Source organism: Schistocerca gregaria, chromosome X (genome assembly GCF_023897955.1).
Source record: "Schistocerca gregaria isolate iqSchGreg1 chromosome X, iqSchGreg1.2, whole genome shotgun sequence".
Classification (NCBI taxonomy): domain Eukaryota; kingdom Metazoa; phylum Arthropoda; class Insecta; order Orthoptera; family Acrididae; genus Schistocerca; species Schistocerca gregaria.
Genome location: NC_064931.1, coordinates 468,976,988 through 468,999,881, shown reverse-complemented (window position 1 = coordinate 468,999,881; position 22,894 = coordinate 468,976,988). Strand labels below are relative to the sequence as shown.

The 22,894-nt window shown below is 42.4% G+C and overlaps 1 protein-coding gene across 10 annotated transcripts in view; it reads right to left on the bottom strand.

Annotated features, from left to right (window-relative positions):
* The window catches only part of LOC126297914 (thrombospondin type-1 domain-containing protein 7A-like), a 1,219,654-nt gene that overhangs the window by 590,402 nt on the left and 606,358 nt on the right, over positions 1-22,894 (bottom strand). For all 10 annotated transcript variants that reach the window (XM_049989225.1, XM_049989222.1, XM_049989223.1 and 7 more), the window contains one exon: positions 2,843-2,996. In XM_049989225.1, the coding sequence (XP_049845182.1) occupies positions 2,843-2,996 (154 nt within the window). The remainder of the gene's footprint in view (positions 1-2,842; positions 2,997-22,894) is intronic.

The window sequence follows — 22,894 nt, the reverse complement described above, 5'->3', positions numbered from 1 at the left end:
GCAGCCAGGTCTCAGGAAGACGTCCATAAATTATCTGACGGACAGGGTGAGCAGCAGTTTACGACTGTTTGCTGATGACGCTGTGATTTACAGGAAGGTGTCGTCATTAAATGGCTTCAAGAGGATACAAGATGACTTAGATAGAATTTATAGTTTGTTTTACGAGTGGCGGCTTGCTCTAAATGCAGAAAAAATTAAGTTATTGCGTATGAGTACGAAAAACAATCCTGTAACGTTCGAATACAGCATTAGAAGTGTGATGTTTCACAGTAACATCGATCAAATACCTATGAGTAACACTGAAAAAGATATGAAATGGAATGAGTACATAAGGTTGGTAGTAGGGAAGACGAATTCTCGACTTCGTTTTATTGGGAAAATTTTGGGAAATGTAGCTCGTCTATAAACGAGACAACGAATAGAACGATAGTGCTACCCATTATTGAGTACTGTTCAAATGTTTGGGATTTCCACCAGGTCGGATTAAAGAAAGACATAGAATCAATTCATAGGTGGGCTGCTAGATTAGTTACCAGTAGGTTCGATCAGGACACAGGTATTACAGAGATACTTAACTGGAAATCATAAGTGAGCAGGAGACGCCATTTTCGAAGGCACCATTACGGAAATTTGGAGAACCAGCAGTTAAGGCGGACTGCAGGCCAATTTTATGTCAGCAACGTACATTTCGTGTTAGGACCAACAAGATAAGATGAGAGAAATCAAGGTTCGTATGGAAGCTTACAATTACTCGTTTTTCCCTCGATCTGTCTACGAGAGGAACAGGAAAGGAAATGACTAATAGTGATATACAGTAACCTCCGCCACGCACCGTAAGGTGGCTTGACGAATATTTACACTGTTAAGCCAAAACATCATGACCACTCACTGCACACCGCGACGTTGAATCCCTCCTGGTAATGTTGCGGACATGTGACGCCACAGCAAAAGTCTGAAGCGACCGGGTAATCCCATAGCGAAGATAATGGGTTGCAGATGGGGAAATCGATTGACATAAACGACTTTGACAAACGGCAAATTATTATTACGCAGAGCCTCTGAAGAGTATCTCGAAAACGGCAAAGCTGGTCGAATGTTCACGTGCTACTGTCGTGAGAATCTACAGTGAAACTCTCACTAGGTGCTAAATGGTTGGACGTCCACGACTCTTCACAGAACGTGGGATTCGGAGGCAGTCTGCTGTGTAATTAGGATAGACGATGATCTGTGACACCTATGCTGAAGGAGCACAATGTTGAGGCACGCACGAGTGTTTTGGAGCACACCATTCATCCTACATTCTTCAGCATGGGGCTCCGCGGCAGAATACCCCTACGTCTGCAAATGTTGACCCAACGACATCGTTAATTACAATTTCACTGGGCACAGACCTTCGGGATTCGACTGTCGAGCAATGGAAACGTGTCGGCCCTTCGGGTGATTCACATCTTCTTTACACTAGGTCGATGCTCGTCTCCACAAACGCCGTCACGGAGGTGAAAGGCGGCTCGAAACTTGCAGCGCGACACGAACTTAGGGTAGTTGGAGCAGTATTATGCTATGGGAGACAGTCTCCTGTGCTTGCATGACACTTGTGGTAGTAATCGAAGACACGCTGACAGCTGCGAACCACCTGCATCCTTTCATGATTGATGTCTTCCCCGACGGTGAAGTCATCTTTCAGCAGCTTAATTATCCTTGTCTCGGAGTCAGAACCATGCCACAATGTTTGAGGAGCATTATAGTGAACTCATGTTGATGTATTGGTGACGAAATTCGCCCGATGTACGTCCGGTAGAACCCAGCGGGGTCGCTGTCGGGCACCATCACCGTGTACACAAATCAATGGCAAGTTATTCACGCGAAATCCGGACAAACTGTTAAACAGATTGTCATAATGTTTTGGGCCATCAGTGAATGTATATGTAGAATGGTGCATGTGTCGAGCAGCCTTTTCCGCGGGAGTAGCCACGCGTGTTAACGCGACCGCTCAAGGGACGGGGAGTTACAGAAGCCTCGGATCGAATCGGCCCAGTGAATTATCGACGAAGGGTCGGTGTACCAGTCATCCTGCATGTGGTTTTTAGGGGGTTTCCAACATCCCACCAGGTGAATACCGGGTTGGTTCCCATATTCTTCCTCAGATACACCCTACACAAACAACTAGGACAATCTCTCACACTTGCACACAGAATTTCCTTAATATGCAGACAGGTTGTATGCACTGCTTCTGTTCTGAGGGGTGAATAGGAAACTGATGACTTCAGCTGTTTGGTTCTCCTTAAACACATACTCAGTGTCAGGATCAGCGAGCAGCTGTTCGCCTAGACGACTGTTTGTCTGAACATGTGTGTCGTTGTGGTGAACAAGATACGTGATTTATCCCGAAACGCCATAAATTTACAGTGATACTGGGTCCAATCCGTGCTCACTGTGACCGTAATGGACGATGTCATTGGATGAACACGGAAACACGTACGAGTCGTCTGCTGCGGAGCACCATGTTCAACAATGTACGTTGGGCTCCGAAACACTTACGTTGCACCAGCTTTGTACTCCTCTATCATATGTGCCTTAGATCGCCGCCTATCCTGCTTTACAGAGCGGAAAAGCCTCCGAGCACCACGTTCTGTGACGCCTAAATTTATGTGACTTTAGTATTACCGAAACGCAGTTTTTATAAGGCAACTTAATAGTGTCATAAATAATGGGATAATACTTCAGTACCTTCCTTTCTGTTTTGATAGGCCTGTTTAAATTATTTTCGATGTTTCAATCGAGTGGCTAGTCTTTTATTTTGATGGTGATATTCTAAATATGAGTGCAGTTGTGGGGCTCTTACCGCGGTGGCGCGAGTTGCGCATGCCGGCGGGCACGATGCTTCTGGGCGCCTGGCAGCGGCGCCAATCGCCCATCTTGATGCGGTACTCGCCGCGGCCATCCTCGCGCACTGGCTCCTGCAGGCACACTGACTCGCACGGCCGCGACTCCACCAGCTGAAACACCACAGCACTCGTTCCTCACACACAGCAAACGAGTTGCAGGAGCTGAAAAGGAAACCTTAACCCGATAAAAACTCGATCATATTATTTTGTTGAAATCTCTATGCGGTCTGCTACAACATAATTACAACTCCGAAGCTGGAAATACGGAATAGGTTCATTATATCAAAGAACAAAAACACGAAACAGAATTTCCGGGCTAGAAAACCAGCCATTTATGCCATTATCTAGTGCTACTGGCACATACGTAATTGGCATACCTTAAAGAGTGATACACACACGATAAAAAGACCATGTTTCAAGATTTGTCTTTCATGTTTACTTTAGGCCATGATAAAGTACAAATTTTAAAATAATATTGACAGAATGGGTAACAATCCATCCCAAAAAAAGGTGCAATGTGACTTCTTGAGCAGTTTAGTTTTGTCGAGATTCCAAATTTTCTTTTTTCGCTCAACAAACGCAAAATATTTGTAGCGAAATGACAGCAAACTGCGAAATCTAACGAGTACTCCCGTCGAGGCGCATGAGAAAGACAGGCCGCTTTGCGTACGTCACGAGGGTAAGCCAGAGTTCCCGTGAAAGACAGGCCGTGGAGCGTACGTCACAGCAAGTGACAATGTTGGTCTTAAGAGTTCCAGCAGCCATTTCTGGTGGCAAGCGAGTAACTATTTGTGATGTATTTAATAATTCTTGACAGCTCGTGTAAATGTATGCAAGTTGTAGACAGTACACGACAAGGTTAAGACGTGTAGTGGGTGTATTTTCAATTATACACTGATTTTGTTGAAATCTCTATGTGGTCTGCTACAACATAATTACAACTCCGAAGCTGGAAATACGGAATAGGTTCATTATATCAAAGAACAAAAACACGAAACAGAATTTCGGGGCTAGAAAACCAGCCATTTATGCCATTATCTAGTGCTACTGGCACATACGGAGTAGTGCGTTCAAGTAGTGGGGCGAACAATGGGACTAGTGTGAGGTCATACGTTAGTTGCGAGACCCGTTATTCTCGTGGGTCCCGGGTAGGTCTGAGGTCGCTCAGCTCAGCAGACGAACTGTATTTATAAACCTGTCGACTCACAATTGAGTATTTAGCAACAATAGAGAATTGACTCTTCTACTGGAATCCGCTGATGTCGAGTCTTACTGATTCATAGTACCACTACAACCACCAGAAACCCAGAAGCCTACTACTATTTTGTAGCGGCTTTATTAGGTACAATAAAACTAAAATCATGCCAAAATGATTATCGGTAGCATGAAGCGAGGACTGTTAAGCATAAGGGACTGAATGCTATAAATAAGCCCTTAAACGATTAATGTCGTGCACAGATCTTAAATTACAGCATGCTGCAATGTTATGTATGTCGTTGCAGTACTAGTAACCAGTAATAGTCCACAACATCGGATTCTAGTAGAAGATGCTATTCTCGTTTGTGCATAAATACCTAATTCCGAGTTAAAACTCTTAGAAACGCAGCTCGTCTGCTGAGCTCAGCGAGCTGGCGAGCTTAGGCCTACTCTCGTGACGTACGCGCCTCAGCCTATCTTTCTCATAGGCATACAATAAGCGTGATATCACTTCAACACGATCACGTATTGGCTCAGCCGTGCGAGGCAGCAACTGTTACTTTTGCTAATGTTTCTTTCGAAATAAGTCTACAAATTTACATCAGATGGCAGCACATGGCGAGGGACAGGTAGCAAGGCGTCTGGACACTGCTGTCATATGAAATGAGACCACTTTTCGAGCTACAGATGGCTCGCGCGTCGGATAAATCGCTGCCCGACCTATAGTCGGGGGCGCTCTTTTGAACACAGCGTTGGAGCCCGAGTTGTGCTCGGTCTTGGTCGCTGAAGTGTGAAACACATATTGCTGGTCTTCAACTTGTAGCGGTCCCAGCGGGGTTAAGCTGATGCTGTGGAAGCCTGGTAGTTAGGTATCGCAGAAGCCGTAGGCAGCCGGCGGGCACAGTACCGCTGCAGCAACAAGGCTGTTTATTCACTCCGAGATTGGCCATGCTTGGCACTGCAGTCCTGGTGCTGCAGCAGAAAAGTGTTGACTCAGAAGGCCGAGCTGGGCAATTAGTACACTTTCAGGCCATAAAATTCTCCTGTATCTAGCCTAAAGCGGTACAACACCACAAAAGCAGTGCTTATGACTTGTGCATAAACTAGCCGATTTCAGTCAACGTATGAGCAGTCCAGCAGCGCCTGTCGGGACTAGAGGGCCACCCTGACAAGGACTGGCCAGCAGCCCCCACCATCATTTGCGGCCTTCACCATCACAGGGTCGTGTCCTCGCGGTGATCCCTCTCCCAGGACTTAGTAGCATTTCAGTGACTGCGACTTTTCCCGGCCCACTGCAGCGGCAGTAGCAGGCTCCTGTCGCTCTACTTACTACGTTATGGAAGTTTTACCAAGAAAATGAAGACCTTTTTCAACATGGATAGCTACGATTCTGGTAATATCAACGTTGGTTTGGGAGGCATGGTACGAATACAGAGAAGCTTAACATCGTATAAATATTCTTTCGTATTCAAGAGCCAAACATCAGAAGAACTAGTGTCTTTTAAATGTTAAGAAATCACTCATCTACAAAACATGGAATATGAAAGAGTATTCGATGACGTTGGAGCGCATGGTGTTTTGTCATTAACTGTTAACGGGTAGCCTTGCATATCATGGTAACCTATGTTGCTTCAGTCTTGTGTCCAATAACAACAGTCTAATTCGTACCAACTCTAGAAATGCTTTAGGGTCATTACTGAATAGAAGCTCAAAATTTCCCCCCACAGATATATTTATCACATAGTTTAATTACTCATGAAATACAGAAACGTAAATAGAATCTCCCCTTTAACATGATTAAAAATACTACTTAAGAGAAATTGGTACTTATACATCTTCATTCTGACATCCTCCACATTTCAAGGAAAGAGGTACATCTGCTATGAAAACACCAATGCCAAATATTTCAGCAGAAAAAGAACTGTCGCATGATTCAGTATAGCGCTCCATACCAACAAAGACATTTTACAGCCAAATAATATTTCTAGGCGACATATGACGTCATATATACGTGTATATCTGAGGTAAGATTGCGTATCCGAGCGGACTGAGGCGCCTTGTCCCGGTTAGCGCGGTTACCCCCCCCCCCCCCCCCCCCCCCTCGCCCCGCCACCCACGGCCGAGGTTCGAGTCCTCCCTCGGGCATGGGTGTGTTTGTTGTTCTTAGCATAAGTTAGTTTAAGTCAGATTAATTTGTGTGTAAGCCTAGGGACCGATGATCTCAGCAGTTTGGTCCCATAGGACATTACCAGAAATCTTACAAGATTGCTATCCTGTGCACCTATATAGAATCAGAGTGACACTCTCTCAGAATGCAGTGAGTATCTGTAAGATAACATAAATCTAAGTCACATTATACTGGGGTGTACTAATATATGCTCTGATGTTCTGTACCGAAACAAAATGCCATTCGGGAGGACGACGGTTCAATTCCGCGTCCGGCCTTCCTGATTTAGGTTTTCCGTTATTTCCCTAAATCGCTACAGGCAAATGCCGGGAGTGTTCCTTTGAAAGGGCACGGCCGACTTCCTTCCCGTCCTTCCCTAATCTGATGAGACTGATGACCACAGTTTGGTCTCTTCCCCCAAACAACCCAACCCAAAACAAATGTGTGAAAACTTATTTAAAACATGGTTTTCTCCACCTACGGGCATATAATATCTGATGTGTTGGGAGAGTACAGGAATTTTTTGTGCAGTACCAAGTTTCTTGCAAGAAATCGGAAAAATGTCTGCAGCGTCAGTTATGATATTGTGTAAATTTATTATGCGTAAATGGTGTACATCAGATTTAACAGTACTAAGTCGTACCTTAAAAAAGCCCAGTTTACGATCAGTGATGGCTTCGCTGGAATTGGTCTAGGGTGTGATCTTTGATTCATCTTCATACATAACAGTATGTAAGGTAAAATAAATTGACTTTGTTTTTAATAGTAGATCATCACAAAATATTTTAATGTGAATATCAATTTGTAGCTATAAATGGCTGAATTGTCTCCAGAAAAAGCCAAACAAAATAATAAAAAATATAAACAACGATAGGAAAAAATATCCACGAGAGGCAGGGTTGTAGTGAATCTCCTCAGTGTACAAATTTTATTATAGGCAATACGCAGATTGAAAGATATCTTTCGATATACTGCTAACCCATACTTTTCATCACGATATGGTACACCGCGAAAATTCGGTATACTAAAAACGCTGGCATGGATCTGTTGTACCAGTGGCCCAAAAAGATCCTAACGGAAAAAAAGTGTTCCTACGACTGAAAGATGACGTCCATTGAAATTTCGTGCACTGTCGCATAAGAGTGGTTCTAGTAGCGCCACTGTGAGGGTGCAAATCAGGTTTCCTCTAAATACACGCTATAACGGTCGTGAGCGTTAGTTAGCTTTGAGACTGGATATCGTGAGTTGATGTAGTTTAGGTGACATCAACACCACATTGAGTTTGGACAAGGTCGTGTGATAGGGCTAAGGGAAGCTTGATGTTACTTCTGCGATACTACAGATCGATTTGGCTAGAATGTAGCCACTGAACATGAATGATGGCAGTGGTGGTTACGAGAATGTATGGTCGCAAGAAAACCGGCTCCGGGCGGCCATGTGGCGCTACCGAGAGGGAAGACCACCGCGTTCTGCGTACGGCTCTCGAGCATCGTACAGAGCCTGCAGCAGCAATTTGAGCAGCAGTTGGCACCAAAGTGATACAACGTAACGTTACAAACTGGTTAATTGAAGGATAGTTCCAAGTCAGATGTCCTTTGGCGTGGATATAACTGACATCAAACAACCGTCATTTGATACTTCAGTAGTATCATTGGAGGGCAGGCTGGAGGCCTGTTGTGTTTTCTGATGAAAGATGGTTCCGCTTCGATGCCTGTGATGCCCGTGTCCTGATTAGAAGGAGGCCAGTTGATGGGCTGGAACCAAACTTCATGCGTGCTAGACACACTGGAACTACACCTGGAGTTATGGTCTGGGATGCAATTTCGAATAACAGCCAAGCAATCTCGTGGTTATCTCACACACTCTGACTGAAGAACTGCATGTCAGTCAGTCTGGTGATTTTACCTGTTGTGCTACCATTCATGAACAGCATTCCAGGGGGTGTCTTCCAACAGGAGAACGCTCTTCTATATGTTCAAAAATGTCCAAATGTGCGTGAACTCTTATGCGACTTAACTGCTAAGGTCATCAGTCCCTAAGCTAACACACTACTTAGCCTAAATTATCCTAACAACAAACACACACACACATGCCCGAGGGAACACTCGAACCTTCGCCGGAACCAGTGAGCGAGGTGGCGCAGTGGTTAGCACACTGGACTCGCATTCGGGAGGACGACGGTTCAATCCCGTCTCCGGCCATCCTGATTTAGGTTTCCCGTGATTTCCCTAAATCGTTTCAGGCAAATGCCGGGATGGTTCCTTTGAAAGGGCACGGCCGATTTCCTTCCCAATCCTTCCCTAACCCGAGCTTGCGCTCCGTCTCTAATAACCTCGTTGTCGACGGGACGTTAAACACTAACCACCACAACCACCACCGGAACCAGCCGCACAGTCGATGACTGCAGCGCCCAGGACCGCTCGGCTTATCCCGCGCGGCACTCTTCTATATACCGCTCTTGTAACGCAACATGCTCTACACAGTGTTGACATGTTGCCTTGGCCTGCTCGATCACCAGATCACCAGATCTGTCTCCAATCTAGCACATACTAGACATCACCGAACTACAATTCCAGAATCATCCACAAACAGTATTAACCGTTTCTGTATTGATCGACCAAGTGCAACAGACTTCGAACTTTGTCCTAAAAATTGACATCTAAGACCTGTAAAACACAAATCTTGCACAATTGCATGTGTGTATTCAACATTCGGTAGCTTACACCGGTTATTAATGTACCAGCATTTCTCGTTTACAATGGCTTTCTAGCACTAATGACTTGGCATGCCGCAATTTAATCATCACATGGGCGACACTGGTTTAATAAGCGCAGTAGCTAAAGTGCACTCGGCTGGCATTAGCCTCTTGTATAAATACCAGACGCAATCTGAGTATTACCAGTACGTACCATGTTTAACTTGACGATGATTTACATCAGAATATTTTAATAGTATGTATGGTTGCTATATGTGGCTATAAAGATTGTATAATTTTATGTTTTATGTATCACTAAGACTTGCTAGATTAGACTTTTGAACCTGTCACTTACACAACATGTATCTTTGTAACAAATCTGAGGATGGCAGTAAGCCGAAACCGGTAATAAAGTGTAAGAAATCTGTGTGATCAAGACAGACTTGTGAAAATAAAGTGCAAACGTCCTTATTGGTGATTTACATTTGATATTTGCTCTGTGCGCCTGTGATGTTTCGAACCGTTCTGGCAGATGGCAGAGTCGTAGTACAGCGTCAAAATGGCGTCCCCGTATGTCTCACGACACAAGCAGTGTGCTGTTAGAAAATTCTTGTGTGCAGAGAAAGAAACCGTGGTGAACATCGATAAATGTTTTTGTGCAGTGTATGGCGATGCTGCAGTTGATAGGAGTACAGCTGAGCAATGGGTAAAGAAAGTTACAGCCCTAGTAAATGCAGAAACAGAGCTCCATGATCAGCCACGCTCAGGACGTCGTGTCACAGCCACTGCTCCATGCTTAATCGTGCGGATGCCATTATTCGTGCCGACCGGCGCATCACAGCTCGAAAATCGGCTGTGCAGTTGTCAATCAGCACTGGAAGTGAGTCTGCAATGACTGAGGCTCTCGGATATTCAAAGATGTGATCACGATAGGTTCCACGAATGCTCACAGCGGACCACAAGATTCAAAGAAAGGCTATTTCATCTGATTGTTGGGGCGTTTTGAGACCGACGGAGAGGCTTTTCTGTCACGGATCGTTACGGGGCATGAAATCTGGGTGCACCACTTTGCGCCGGAAACATTGCTACGTCTACGGTACAAGAGCTTTTACCAGCAGAGAATACACGCTCTCACACAATGTTTGCGTACAACCATATAACGTAGAAAAATAGGACATGGACAGGATATATTGATGTGTATTGTCACCAAATTCTGACTCTTAACAACAAATACGTTCTGAGGAAAAAATATGTGGGGCATTACATATTGAACGACCCTGGTACAAAGTATAAAATCTTGACATGCAAGCGATTACAACAAATCTTTATCCAGAATCCAACTGTTAGTAATCGTCTCTTTCCCTGCCTTCCTCTGCACTTTCGTCGCTATCATTTTCATTTACAGGTAAAGACAGTGTGCTTGCGACCATTACACTGATTCCCTCTCGCGAAAATGGGACAGTTTCCTGATGATAATTTGCTCTAATTCAACATAAATATGGATTTTAAAGTAGTGCCCATCTGGGTCATACATCTCTGTTACAATACACACGTCAAAATTTATTCTGTATTGCCTTATGTGCTTGCTGCGGGCCTCATCTGATTCATTCGACAATTCGCCTACAGGCAGAAATAATTTACACGTGATTGCGGTAGCATGCATTAAACCTTTGTGAGGAGACGATAACATGGGATACAAATCCTACAAATCTGTGTACATTTTTGCACTTTCACCAGCAAAGGCATCACTGCTACGGTCGCAGGTTCGAATCCTGCATCGGGCATGGATGTGTGTGATGTCCTTAGGTTAGTTAGGTTTAAGTAGTTCTAAGTTCTAGGGGACTGATGACCACAGCAGTTGAGTCCCATAGTGCTCAGAGCCATTTGAACCATTTTTAACCAGCAAAGGCATCGAATTTCTTAGTATCAGTGCTGTTGTCACTCGAAATCACTTCTAGGCTTACTTTCAATCGTTTAGTTAGATGGCCGGTCGCGGTGGTCTCGCGGTTCTAGGCGCGCAGTCCGGAACCGTGCGACAGCTACGGTCGAAGGTTCGAATCCTGCCTCGGGCATGGATGTGTGTGATGTCCTTAGGTTAGTTAGGTTTAAGTAGTTCTAAGTTCTAGGAGACTGATGACCACAGCAGTTGAGTCCCATAGTGCTCAGAGCCATTTGAACCATTTTAGTTAGATCCACGCTGAAGCCAGTGATTCGAGAAGAGCAATCTGGGTCGCCAAATAATCTTCTGGCTGTGCTGCCTTCACTTGTATTCTGAAATCCGTCCTTGGGAATGTGTACGAGGAGACCCATTTCTTCTTTGAAACTGCTGTGTTGCCATACCTTAACTAATTTAACATTTCACCTGTAATGAATAAAAACCAAAATGGTGGATGATAGCAGACAATGTTATTGTGTTAAAGAATTGTCATTGGTATAAATTTCATGCGTGTAAAGAAACATAGCTCGACAAGACCCAACAGGTAAATAAGAACACTGGAATCTCAGGATATTGAGGTAACAAAAATATCCGTCGAAATAATGTCTATTAAAGTACAATGTAAACAATATAGGTATAATGTTAGATAAGTTATAAATCCTTAGTTTTTATATTAAATAGGTGTTTTCATCTAAACTTAATCACCAAAGCGAGAGAAGCACATGTTACAAACAAGTGCGCACGGAGGAGTACATGTATTTCCCATTACGTATGGTTTGCGACTGATTTTCCATCAGGTGTGGTGAGCGTAGACAAAGGTTTTGACTGCCGAAAGACGGGCAGTTTATCGACCATGAAGAATAACTTGTTTGACATGATTTTAAAGCGATTTGGCGCTTTTGATTTTTGACCTGTTTTAGAGTGCAAATACTCCTACAGCTGTGGTGGAACATATTTTCGTTGGGTCTTATCAGTGTCATAGACTTCCCTGGCTGCAAGTGACATTGAAGCGACGATGTCAATAGACGTATTTGCGTTGGATGATGTCAGCGACGTTGACTTGCCTGCATGTGAAATTCAGTCTAAGGTGCCAGCGCACGCCACATGTGTGTATAACCGATACCATAAAAACAATTAATTATGTATTAGATGCTGATTGCTTTGAAGTGTGTCAGTTAGAAGGAGACATTAAATTTTTTATTACAGGGTACGGATGCTGAAAATAATCAAATTGGAATCAAACAATCTAAGAAAGTTTTGTAAGGAGGAGAGAATAGCTGGGATGGAGTAGGCCTAACCTGCTGAAGAGTGACTAGTTATGTTTCAAGATTCTGTAACAACAGAAGATGAAAATAGCATGCTACTAGGATATTGACAGGCTACGAAAAACCTACCTCGAGAGTGGCTGTGAAGCAATTAGTGATATTGATTTTTTTTATTGAAAAAGTTGTAAGAATTATTTAACATTGTGCTGAAATGTATTAATGAATTAAATAGCAACATGCACCGAACTAAGAAATAGTTCAAGGCAACTATTGGTATGTCTTTGTTAGAAGATACTGTATTCTGAAATTAGAGTGCAAAGAATTGATAGTATTTCATCACAATAATGATAATTCGAAATACTGAGGGAATGTAACAAAGAGGTTCTTCATTATGTATGAAATTTTATTTAAATGTATTTATTTGAGTTATCTCATCATTAGTGCTAATTTTATGGCGATATTTATATATTGGTCAATGTTTCCTTCAGTTTTCGAAATCTTGTTCATTGTCAATAGTTGGCGTTATGAAGCCGTTATGGACGCCAAGTGTGGAATTATAAGTTGCTCCAGGTTCAATGTCACGGCTGGGCTGCTTAAGACGGCTCCATCAGCTGCTAAGTTGTGTGTTTCACCGTGAATGGCTTGTTGTCTGTTGGATATGTTGCTTAACTACGACACAGATCCTTCGATGCTAAAACTGGGAGGTCGTCAAAATGGACGTGCCTAGGAACATGTGTGTCACAGAAATTTACCCGCAGAGGGAGGAAGACATGACTCTAAAACTGCTATTTTTTATATAAATGAGTTGGCTCTGAGCACTATGGGACTTAACATCTATGGTCATCAGTCCCCTAGAACTACTTAAACCTAACTAACCTAAGGACATCACACAACACCCAGTCATCACGAGGCAGAGAAAATCCCTGACCCCGCCGGGAATCGAACCCGGGAACCCGGGCGCGGGAAGCGAGAACGCTACCACAGGACCACGAGCTGCTAAATATAAATGAATTAATCTGTTGCGAGACGTGTCATACAATAAGAACTAAATTCTGTAGGTACTACAATTGGGTAAACGAAAGGTTTAATATAATCACAGGAAATCATTCACACTTACACACACACACACACACACACACACACACACACACACACAAGCGCACACACACTGCAGTGAATAAAAAACTCTATATTCCAGATTACGGGGGGAGGGTGACAGTGCGCTGTCCTTGCCCTCCTCCCTTCCGCCATAACCTTGTTGACGCCTGCAGTAGAAGCCGTCATAGTTGAAAGCTTTTTGATGGCCCGTTGACCATCGTACTAGCAGTCAGGGCCCTTTCACATTTAACCAGCCGCTCACATATAACTTCCTGGACGACTGCGGTAACTATACAGACATACCATAAACGTTATAGACTGGTCGATAGGAAACTTCTTTACTGCTGTCCGGACACTGCGACATTACGCTACGTTACCTGACGACTGTAACGACATAAAATAAAAACAAATAATACAGAGAAAATAAGACGAGGAATTATTTATCTCCCGAATGTCTTTGTTCTAAATTAAGAAAACAGTGCGGTAAAATGTCTACTGAGACGAAGCAGTTCTATAGGTAGGACTGACCTTCATATTTCTGGCCAATTTTTGTGTGTGTTCATAAACAAAAGACAACAATGAACGAATGAGTACATTAAACATCAGCATATGTATCCTATGAACCATAGTACGCCGTGTGGTAGAGGATGAATCATATTCTATTATCAGTTTCCTCCACTCATATTTCATTCGCGAATCACGCGGCAGGAAGAGTGATTGCTGGTATTCCTATGAATAAGCCAAATTTTCTTTAAATTTTCCTTTATTTTCATTTCTCGAGATTTATGAAAAATGAGATAGTACGTTTCTTGCCTTTTCTTGAGTTTTTGAGGCACCTCTGTCTCGCACACGAGATTGTTGAACCCTTCCGTAACACTGTATTGCAGACTAAACAGATCTGTGACGAATCGTTCAACTTTTCCTGTAACTTACTTTCTCTCTTCCATTAATACCAACTTGGGAAGTACCCTATGGTGACGAACAATACCCATGAATCGATCAGTTGAAAGTTATTACAAAATAATTCATTTGTTGGATAAGTGAAGCTATGGCTACTTCCTGGCTCCCCACGCCTACATTTGTCTGATTGTTCCAACGTAACCCATTTAGAATGGGCATACAGAGATATTTAACAGTTACGATTCATTCAACAGATTACTAGAATTTGTTACGCCGAGTAATTTTGACACGAAAATATCTTCAAACCGATATCGCTCATGGAAAATCAGTTGCTCCGTAATGCACAACAGGTACGATAGATGTGACTTCCAGCTTCAATAACAAGACAAAAAGTAGACATAGCTATACCTTAAACGCTTCATCTTAAATAAGTAAGGTGAAAATTTGTGTAATTACCACACTTGTTTGGTGATCAGGCCTGACGAGCTGTACTCGCGTTAATTGAAGCTATGATTTTCGACTAGACGGATCCAAACGGGTGCCCATAGAAATCGTACCTTGGAGACTAATTTTCTGATTCGAGTGAATTAAATGTTCGTTTGGAAAGGAATGTATGTGTTACAGGTGTGTATCTCCAACATTTAATCAATATTTCTTATTATGAAATTCAAAAAGGTTGAAAAGTTCTCTATTTTACTAAAGCGTCGTGGTGTAAGCGTAAAATGCAGTCAGAAAATATAAACTGACTAGGCCAAAACCGTGCTAAGTACAAATCGTCAATGTGCTGTAGCGAATGTTGATTAGGTAAGCAGTACCTCAGGTAACATCTAATGGGTTTGGTGAAGAATGAATGTTGATTTGGTTGCTGATGTAGTCGAGAGTGCAATGGAGGTGGACCCAGACGCCTCTTGGCTTACCCCAGTTCGGCGATGTGCCCCAAAGATGAATTTGTGTGGCGCATGACAGCTTTAAAAGGTATGCTTAACCACAGTTACCTATACACAACTGACGTTCTCATGAAACTAGCTGAGGCAGTTTCAAACATTACTTTAGCTTTTTAACTGTTAACTCGAAATAACTTTACTTATGGTTAGGTACGGTTCCAACGCTTTTCACCAAGTATTGAACATTTCTTGGTTTTCCGGCTTTTTGCAAGAATGTTTTAAGTGATGCAACCATTCTCTAAAAACTGCGTCGTCCATCAAGAGCCTCTAAGCTGTGAGCATCCATCAAGAGCTTCTAAGCTGTCGGCATTATTTACGCGCTTTTTGTGCGAAACTTGCGAAATCTGTGTTGATTCTTACACACTAAGTGCTAATTATGCGAAACATATCAACCCTCACGAATAAGATGTTTTTTCGTATTACATGAAAAATGTTCGTGACCGGAAGAGATGACGTAGTGGTACGATAACGTTTGTGATAAATCTCTGCAGTAGCATATGTTACGTGCTCGTGTCAGAGAGACTGTAACAAAATTAGTAATGTACTTTTAACCTCCACAAGAGAACTTCATGAAATATACGGGTCTATTTCTGTGTTGCTTAAACTTAATGTGTATTGGCCACAAATGTTGACTTGAAATAAAATTGTGATTCTATGAAATGAGTGTACAAAGGAAACTGTTGCGCAGTGACGCGTGCGTGTACTTCCATAAGGCCGCGCGTGCGGCAATGCTATATCGTCCGCAGAGGGCGCCTCAGGATTGTGTGTGTGTGTGTGTGTGTGTGTGTGTGTGTGTGTGTGTGTGTGCGTGTCTGTGTGTGAGGGAGAGAGAGAGAGAGAGAGAAATCACATCACCGTTAGTCTATCTAAGGCTAGCCGAATTGCGCTCGGTTTCAGTTCCCTGTGTGTCTTGCTACAGCTCGCTAGGCTTCAGTTCTCTGTGTGTATTACTAGAGTTCTTTATGTACGTAATTGGTCCCTGCTGAGTGAAACTTAAATACTGTGTTCAAATTGTTTACGCTTCCGTGGAATAAAGTTGTGTTCAGTGTACTCTTCGTGTTGTACTTATACCTAATTACAACACATAGGCTGCATATTTTTAATAGAAATCGAGTAGATTACGTGAATACGTTACAATAATGTTGACTCAAATAAAAACAATAATACAAAATTTATTCTTCAGGATATCTCTGAGTAGAACGAAATTCGTGTGTACTGGTTTAAATCATAACTACCAGTACCATTCACCTGCACCTGTGGTGATGTATATATTGATTTGGGCGCTGGCAGAAGACAGGTCTGTGATGCAGATATCCCTTGCATTACGAGTGACACACACCGATGATTTATCGGCCAAGCAAGAGTGACGCCGGTTGATAAATGTTTAGGTATTGTACAGGTGGTACGGGGCGAGGCGAATGAGATCGACTAAAACTCGATTGCGGTTATGTAGATCCTCGTGGCGGATGGCAACACTAACGAAACGGGGCTACCAATAAGTATGTGTAAATGAATTTAGAGAAGGCATAGTTAACTCTAGAAATTTTAGAAATTAAAACGTTGGTAACTGGGATGCCTCGACAAGAAAAGAGAAACTTTCGTTTTTAGGAAATTGGGATAACTAACAATAAAACAGTTTATTTCATTTTGTATTATCATCTACGTCCACCATATAAGCAAGCTATTAGTGTGGTGATTATTACCTAGTATATACAAGAGAAATTGAGCATTCGCAAATTAATGCTTTAGAATATCTGACGTTTGAATTTTACGTCAGTCTCGTGTTCTTTTTGTTGCAGATGTGAGAAAATCTTCGAAATTACTAGCCGATGCCATTGGCATTTAGCAGACGTATTATGTTGAAAGAATCAAAGGTATATGTTTGTGATGTGTAGTCTTGTATGGAAGTGAAACAAAGACGACAAAAGTTCAGACAAGGTTAAAATAGAGGTTTTCGAAAAGTGGTGCCACAGCTGGATGCTGAAAATTAGACGGGTAAGTCAGATATTTGATGATGTGATACTGAATCGAGTTGGAGAGAAATACAATGTATGGCACATATTGACAAAAGAAGGGGCTGGTTTGTATGACATATCTTGAGACATCAAGGAATCGTCAGTCTAGTAATGAAAATAATTATGGAGGATATAAACTGTAGAGGGTTACCAAAGCTTGACTACAACAAGCAGGTTCAAGTACGTTATGCATAGATGACGAGGTTTACGCAGGATACACTAGCACAAAGACATCTATCAAACCAGTCTTCGGACTGAAGATCGCGCCACCATTACTGTGTATCCACACACAAAGCTCTGTCGATCGAGAGCTTATGAAAAGGAGTTTTTTAGTATATTAATTTGAGTTCAACGCGGCGTTGCATTTAATAGTTAATTGTTGTACAGGACATGTACTAAAAGTGATCGGAGACAACTGGGACGGTTCACTGTATATGCAATGACTGCAGACAGATGTTCAAGAAGTTAATGATTTTTCTCCGTAGCCCAGGCTAATAACTGGGAAAGACAATTCACATTTAAATGGATGTTTCCTTTACTGTTTACAGATTTTCGACATACCACGTACGTTTACTAACACCCCGGGCGAAAGGTCATTCCGCAATTTTATATGCTTCATATCAAAGATAGAGTACTGCAGTACCCGAATTCCCTAGCAACTCTTAGAATTCTCTTGTGAAAGATGTTACTGTTGTAATTATTTAAGTACCAATAAAATACTCGAATATTGGAAAAAAACATCGCGTTTATGTAGTGGGATAAGAAATATTTAGAAATGATGAAATACCATGTGATAGTCGAATAATTCAAGTGATGTTCACTTACTGAGTTCCTTTGCTTTCTCAGCTTCTAAAAAGTGCCCGTTCGTTGTGTTATAATATGTGCACAACGTCTATATATGCAATGATGATCCCAAAAATATTATATCCACCCTTATAACAACGTGTTGATCCACCTTTGGAAGCAATACGGCAGCAGTTCTTCGTGGCATGGATTCGACAATTCTTTGATAGGTTTCCAGACGTATATGCCATCAGAGGTCTACGTAAGGGTCACAAAATACCCGTAAATTACGAGCCGGTGGTTTATGGCGCGGAGCTGGCATGCTATTATAAGGTGTTCATTGTGTAAGCCGGCCGGAGTGGCCGAGCGGTCTAGGTGCTACAGTCTGGAACCGCGCGACCACTACGGTCGCAGGTATGAATCCTGCCTCGGGCATGGATGTGTGTGACGTCCTTAGGCTAGTTAGGTTTACGTAGTTCTAAGTTGTAGGGGACTGATGACTTCAGCAGTTAAGTCCCATAGTGCTCGGAGCCATTTGAACCATTTGAATCTTACCATTTACTAGGTCACTGATGTAGTGTACCAAAACTATCGAACCGCAGTCATAGCTGACCGCAGCTCTATATATATGACGTCCCAGAGGTGAAAAGAACCACTATTGATGGCCACTCCTCTCTGGAAGTCTTAAATGAAGTGTAAATATTTCCATATCTTCTACCCCAGACGCATAAACCGTAGATTAGGGTAAGCCTACGTAGAGAAGATACTATGGTTTCCAGCTTTTGAACAATAACTGTAAAAATAGAATACAAATATAATGAGAAGTAAAAATAACGCCTAATAGCAATTATTTGTCTTGGGACGGGATAAGTGTGCCACGGTCACAGATGTACAGTACCCACAGTGGCCAGTTGCCTGACAATGCGGTGTAAGTCGTTGATCCCTGAGAAGATAACAGTCGCATGTTACTGTACTCTATCCTAGAGATATACTTCGTGGAGAATATTGTCAATCTCTCTTGTGCTCGCCCACCAGGGAAGGCCCACGCTGCACTTTAAACACTTAACCTGTAGTGTTTGTACAAACTTAAATTGGTAGGGCACGGTCTCCCCCTCGCAACACTTCTATATAGCAAGGCGGTTTGTACGGTTGCTTTAAAGAGCCTAATATTTGTCGACAGCGGAACTGCTGCGCTGCTGGCTTTAAAGGGTGTCCCCGCGGCAGCGCTTGTAGCGGCGAAGCAAGGGCCCGCAGAGATAGCCAGCAGAGAGTCATCGAATTCCGTGCCTTCCGACGGGACTTCAGGCTCATTGGACCAGGATACCATAGTTTTCTTTATGTTTGGTTAATGTGTGTATTTTATATCATAGGGAGTAATTTACAACCCTTTCTCACTTTCTTCCCAACTACTTATTCCGTGTCGTTGCACGTTAACTGCACTCTGGTTTCTGTACAAGTTGTAGATAACTTTAAAGAGCCTAATATTTGTCGACAGCGGAACTGCTGCGCTGCTGGCTTTAAAGGGTGTCCCCGCGGCAGCGCTTGTAGCGGCGAAGCAAGGGCCCGCAGAGATAGCCAGCAGAGAGTCATCGAATTCCGTGCCTTCCGACGGGACTTCAGGCTCATCGGACCAGGATACCATAGTTTTCTTTATGTTTGGTTAATGTGTGTATTTTATATCATAGGGAGTAATTTACAACCCTTTCTCACTTTCTTCCCAACTACTTATTCCGTGTCGTTACACGTTAACTGCACTCTGGTTTCTGTACAAGTTGTAGATAACTTTCTGCTCCCTGTATAGTATCGCTGCTACAATTAGAATTTCAGTGGATGCTATGCATAAGGTGAGGAAAAGTTCAATTAGACGTCTAAATCTAGGAAAAATCTGAGTAGGCACATAAGCTGAGGCAGGAGCTTCAATATGCACAGATAGAGCGTTTACATAAATGCCTCCGAGGCGTGAAGGTGTTGTAGAGTTGCGCTCTACCAAGACTACGGTTCGAAAGTTTTTCATAGCGCATGGTATGATCACCAGTGGTACTGGTTGCATTGGTCGGAAACTAACATAAATGACTGAGCAAGAGAGAAACCAGGAGCCGACGACTTTTCTTTGTTTCCTTTGTTTGTTTGTTTTGCACATAATTATAACCGCATATCATTTAGTGTTAGTTCACTGTGCTTTTTTATTGTTACAGAATATAAATTACGTTTTATAAGTACTAAAAATTAGTTAGTCGCGTAACTCCTGCACTTTTACATAACCAAACCAATTAATTTTGATGCAAGTACAATAAAAATATGTATAATCACTGCTCTTATTTATTAGTCAATAGAACGTTCTTCATCACGATCAAAGGCAAGAGTTTCCTGTTATGAACAACAGAAACATGTTTTATATTGGGTCGACGAAATATTGAAGCAACGTTAGATATGTTTTCGTTTCGTAGGTTTCTTTATTTTACCTTTTTGTTGAGGAAATTGCGTTTTCTAGCGCTATATGGTAAATATTAATTGTTTTCTTTATTTTTACTGCACCATCACTTTGTTTCAGGTTATAAATCAACAGTTTTCAATAAAACCTAAATTAAACATTGACAGTTTTCGATTTGCTGTAGACACTGTTTATTTTCATGCATCAGACAGGAGGAAATGTTCTGTTGGTTACCCAATCCTTTAAATACATTCACTGAGTTTCTAGACGGTTCTCCACTTCCAATTTTTAGAGAACTCTAGTAAGATGCTGATTAAAGAAAGTGATCGTTATGAGGTAACGCCCGATAGGCATGCAACACATCTAACACACACATAATACGGGTACGACCAAAACCGACCGAGGCTACTAGGAAAACTACCGTAGTCTACACTTGGGGTAGTTTACAGTAGCCTACAACTCTAGTTGTCATTGCTCGAGTTCCTCCATACACGTCTCGTACACTTCAAAAGCTGATCCCATCCAACAAATCTGCATCCACATCTACAAGATTACTCTGCAATTCACATTTAAGTGCCTGGCGGAGGGTTCATCGAACCACCTTCAAGTTATTCTTTCACCAATCCACGCTCGAACAGAGCGCCGGAAAAACGAAGCCTTAATTCCATCTGTGTAACATCTGTTTTCTCTTTTTTTATTGTGACAATTACCCCTTCCAGTGTAGGTGGGCGCCAACAAAACATTTTCATACTCTGAGGGGAAAGTTAGTGATTGAAATTTCAACTGCCGCAACTAAAAATGGCTTTGTTTTAATGCCTGTAACCCCAACCCGCGTATCATATCCGTGGCGCTCTCTTGCCTATTTCCCGACAGTACAGAACGAGCTACCCTTCTCTGAACTTTTACGATGTCCTCCGTCGATTCTACCTGATTCGAGTCCCGAACCGCACAATAGTACTCCAGAAAAGGACATAAAAGTTTAATATAGGCAATCTCTTTAGTTTTCTCCGTGCTCTGCCAATAAATCGTTGTCTTTGGTTTGCTTTATCCTCAACTTTAACCACGTGATCGTTCCAACATAAGTATTTAGAAATTGTGATCGATAAGTATTTAGTTTAATTTACAGCCTTTATATTTTCGTGATTTATCGTGTAATCGAAATTTAGCGAATTCATTTTTGGTCTTATGTGGATGACATCACACCTGTCATTATTTAGAGTCAGTTACAATAAGTTCTGAGGCAATGTGTTAATCCATACAGTTCAATTTTGTTCATATGAATAAACACTGTGCAGACCGTAGAGAAAGGTACTTCCCAGGCTCAATGGACCCAATTAAACAACGTGAATGTAACATATACTGGTTGTGCTACGATCGTAACTGGCTTATCTACAAATAAAGAGCCGCAAAACCAATGAGAGCTTATTAGCTACTTTTCGGCATCAAGGAACGAAAATCACTTCATAAGTGCTCGAGGACCTCAATAGATATACATGTCTGTGCTAAGGAAGAAGCAATTTAACAAGAGTGGGGTGGTGTAGTATCTGAAGAAAACAGGACATTGGAGAGAAATATGAAGACAAAATTCGAAGACTGGACGTTTGGAGTGTTTTGAGAAACAAATACTCATGTGAAATGCTGCGAACAGTTACTAACAAATTTCTTCATTTACAACAACACTTCCGCCTGCGTAGCCTACTGATTCACCGACCACACCGTATGCATGTGCACGATCGCCCTAAGAAGACAACAGGTGTGACGAAGCCACGGCCTATGGAAAATGGATATGGCTCACCTTAAAGCTCCAAAGTATCTCCAAGTTATTGAAGAAGTTAGGCACTCTTGTGAAGGGTGTCGACGGCTACACTCTACGACTTTCCGTAGTAGTCCCGGAGCCGGATGCTACTGTTAGTTCATTATTTAAAGAAAGATAAGACTGCCTGCTATACAGTAGTTCATTTCGTGTTGCGAATAAACGAAAAGACCGTTAGCTTTCGTACTAGCGGTGGGTGTAGCCGCGGAGCCTCCCATACACACGTAATAATAACGATATAAAAATTGAAGGAACCTGATAGTTTGTTGACACGTTTATTACTTCGTAAAAAACCGGAGAAAAGAAGTCAGCTTACTTTGTTGTGGGGTATTTACGCCGGCTTCACGCTTAAAGATGCGAAAAATATGCACTGAGTACAATGATACGGCCGGCCAGAGTGGCCGAGCGGATCTAGGCGCTTCAGTCCGGAACCGTGCTGCTGCTACGGTCGCAGGTTCGAATCCTGCCTCGCTCACGGATGTGTGTGATGTCCTTAGGTTAATTAGGTTTAAGTAGTTTCTAAGTATAGGGGACTGATGACCTCAGATGTTAAGTCCCATAGTGCTTAGAGCCATTTGAACCACTTTTTGTTAAGTCCCATAGCGCTCAGAGCAATTTGAACAATTTACAATGATACTAAGAAAGCTGAAATTTTCTAACTGGTAGTTAAATATAACAGTTGAATGGAAAAAATATTCACTGAGTTTTTCGCTGTGGAAAAGTGCTAAGCCGACTTAATGCGCGCGGCACGTCGGCGTGAGTGCG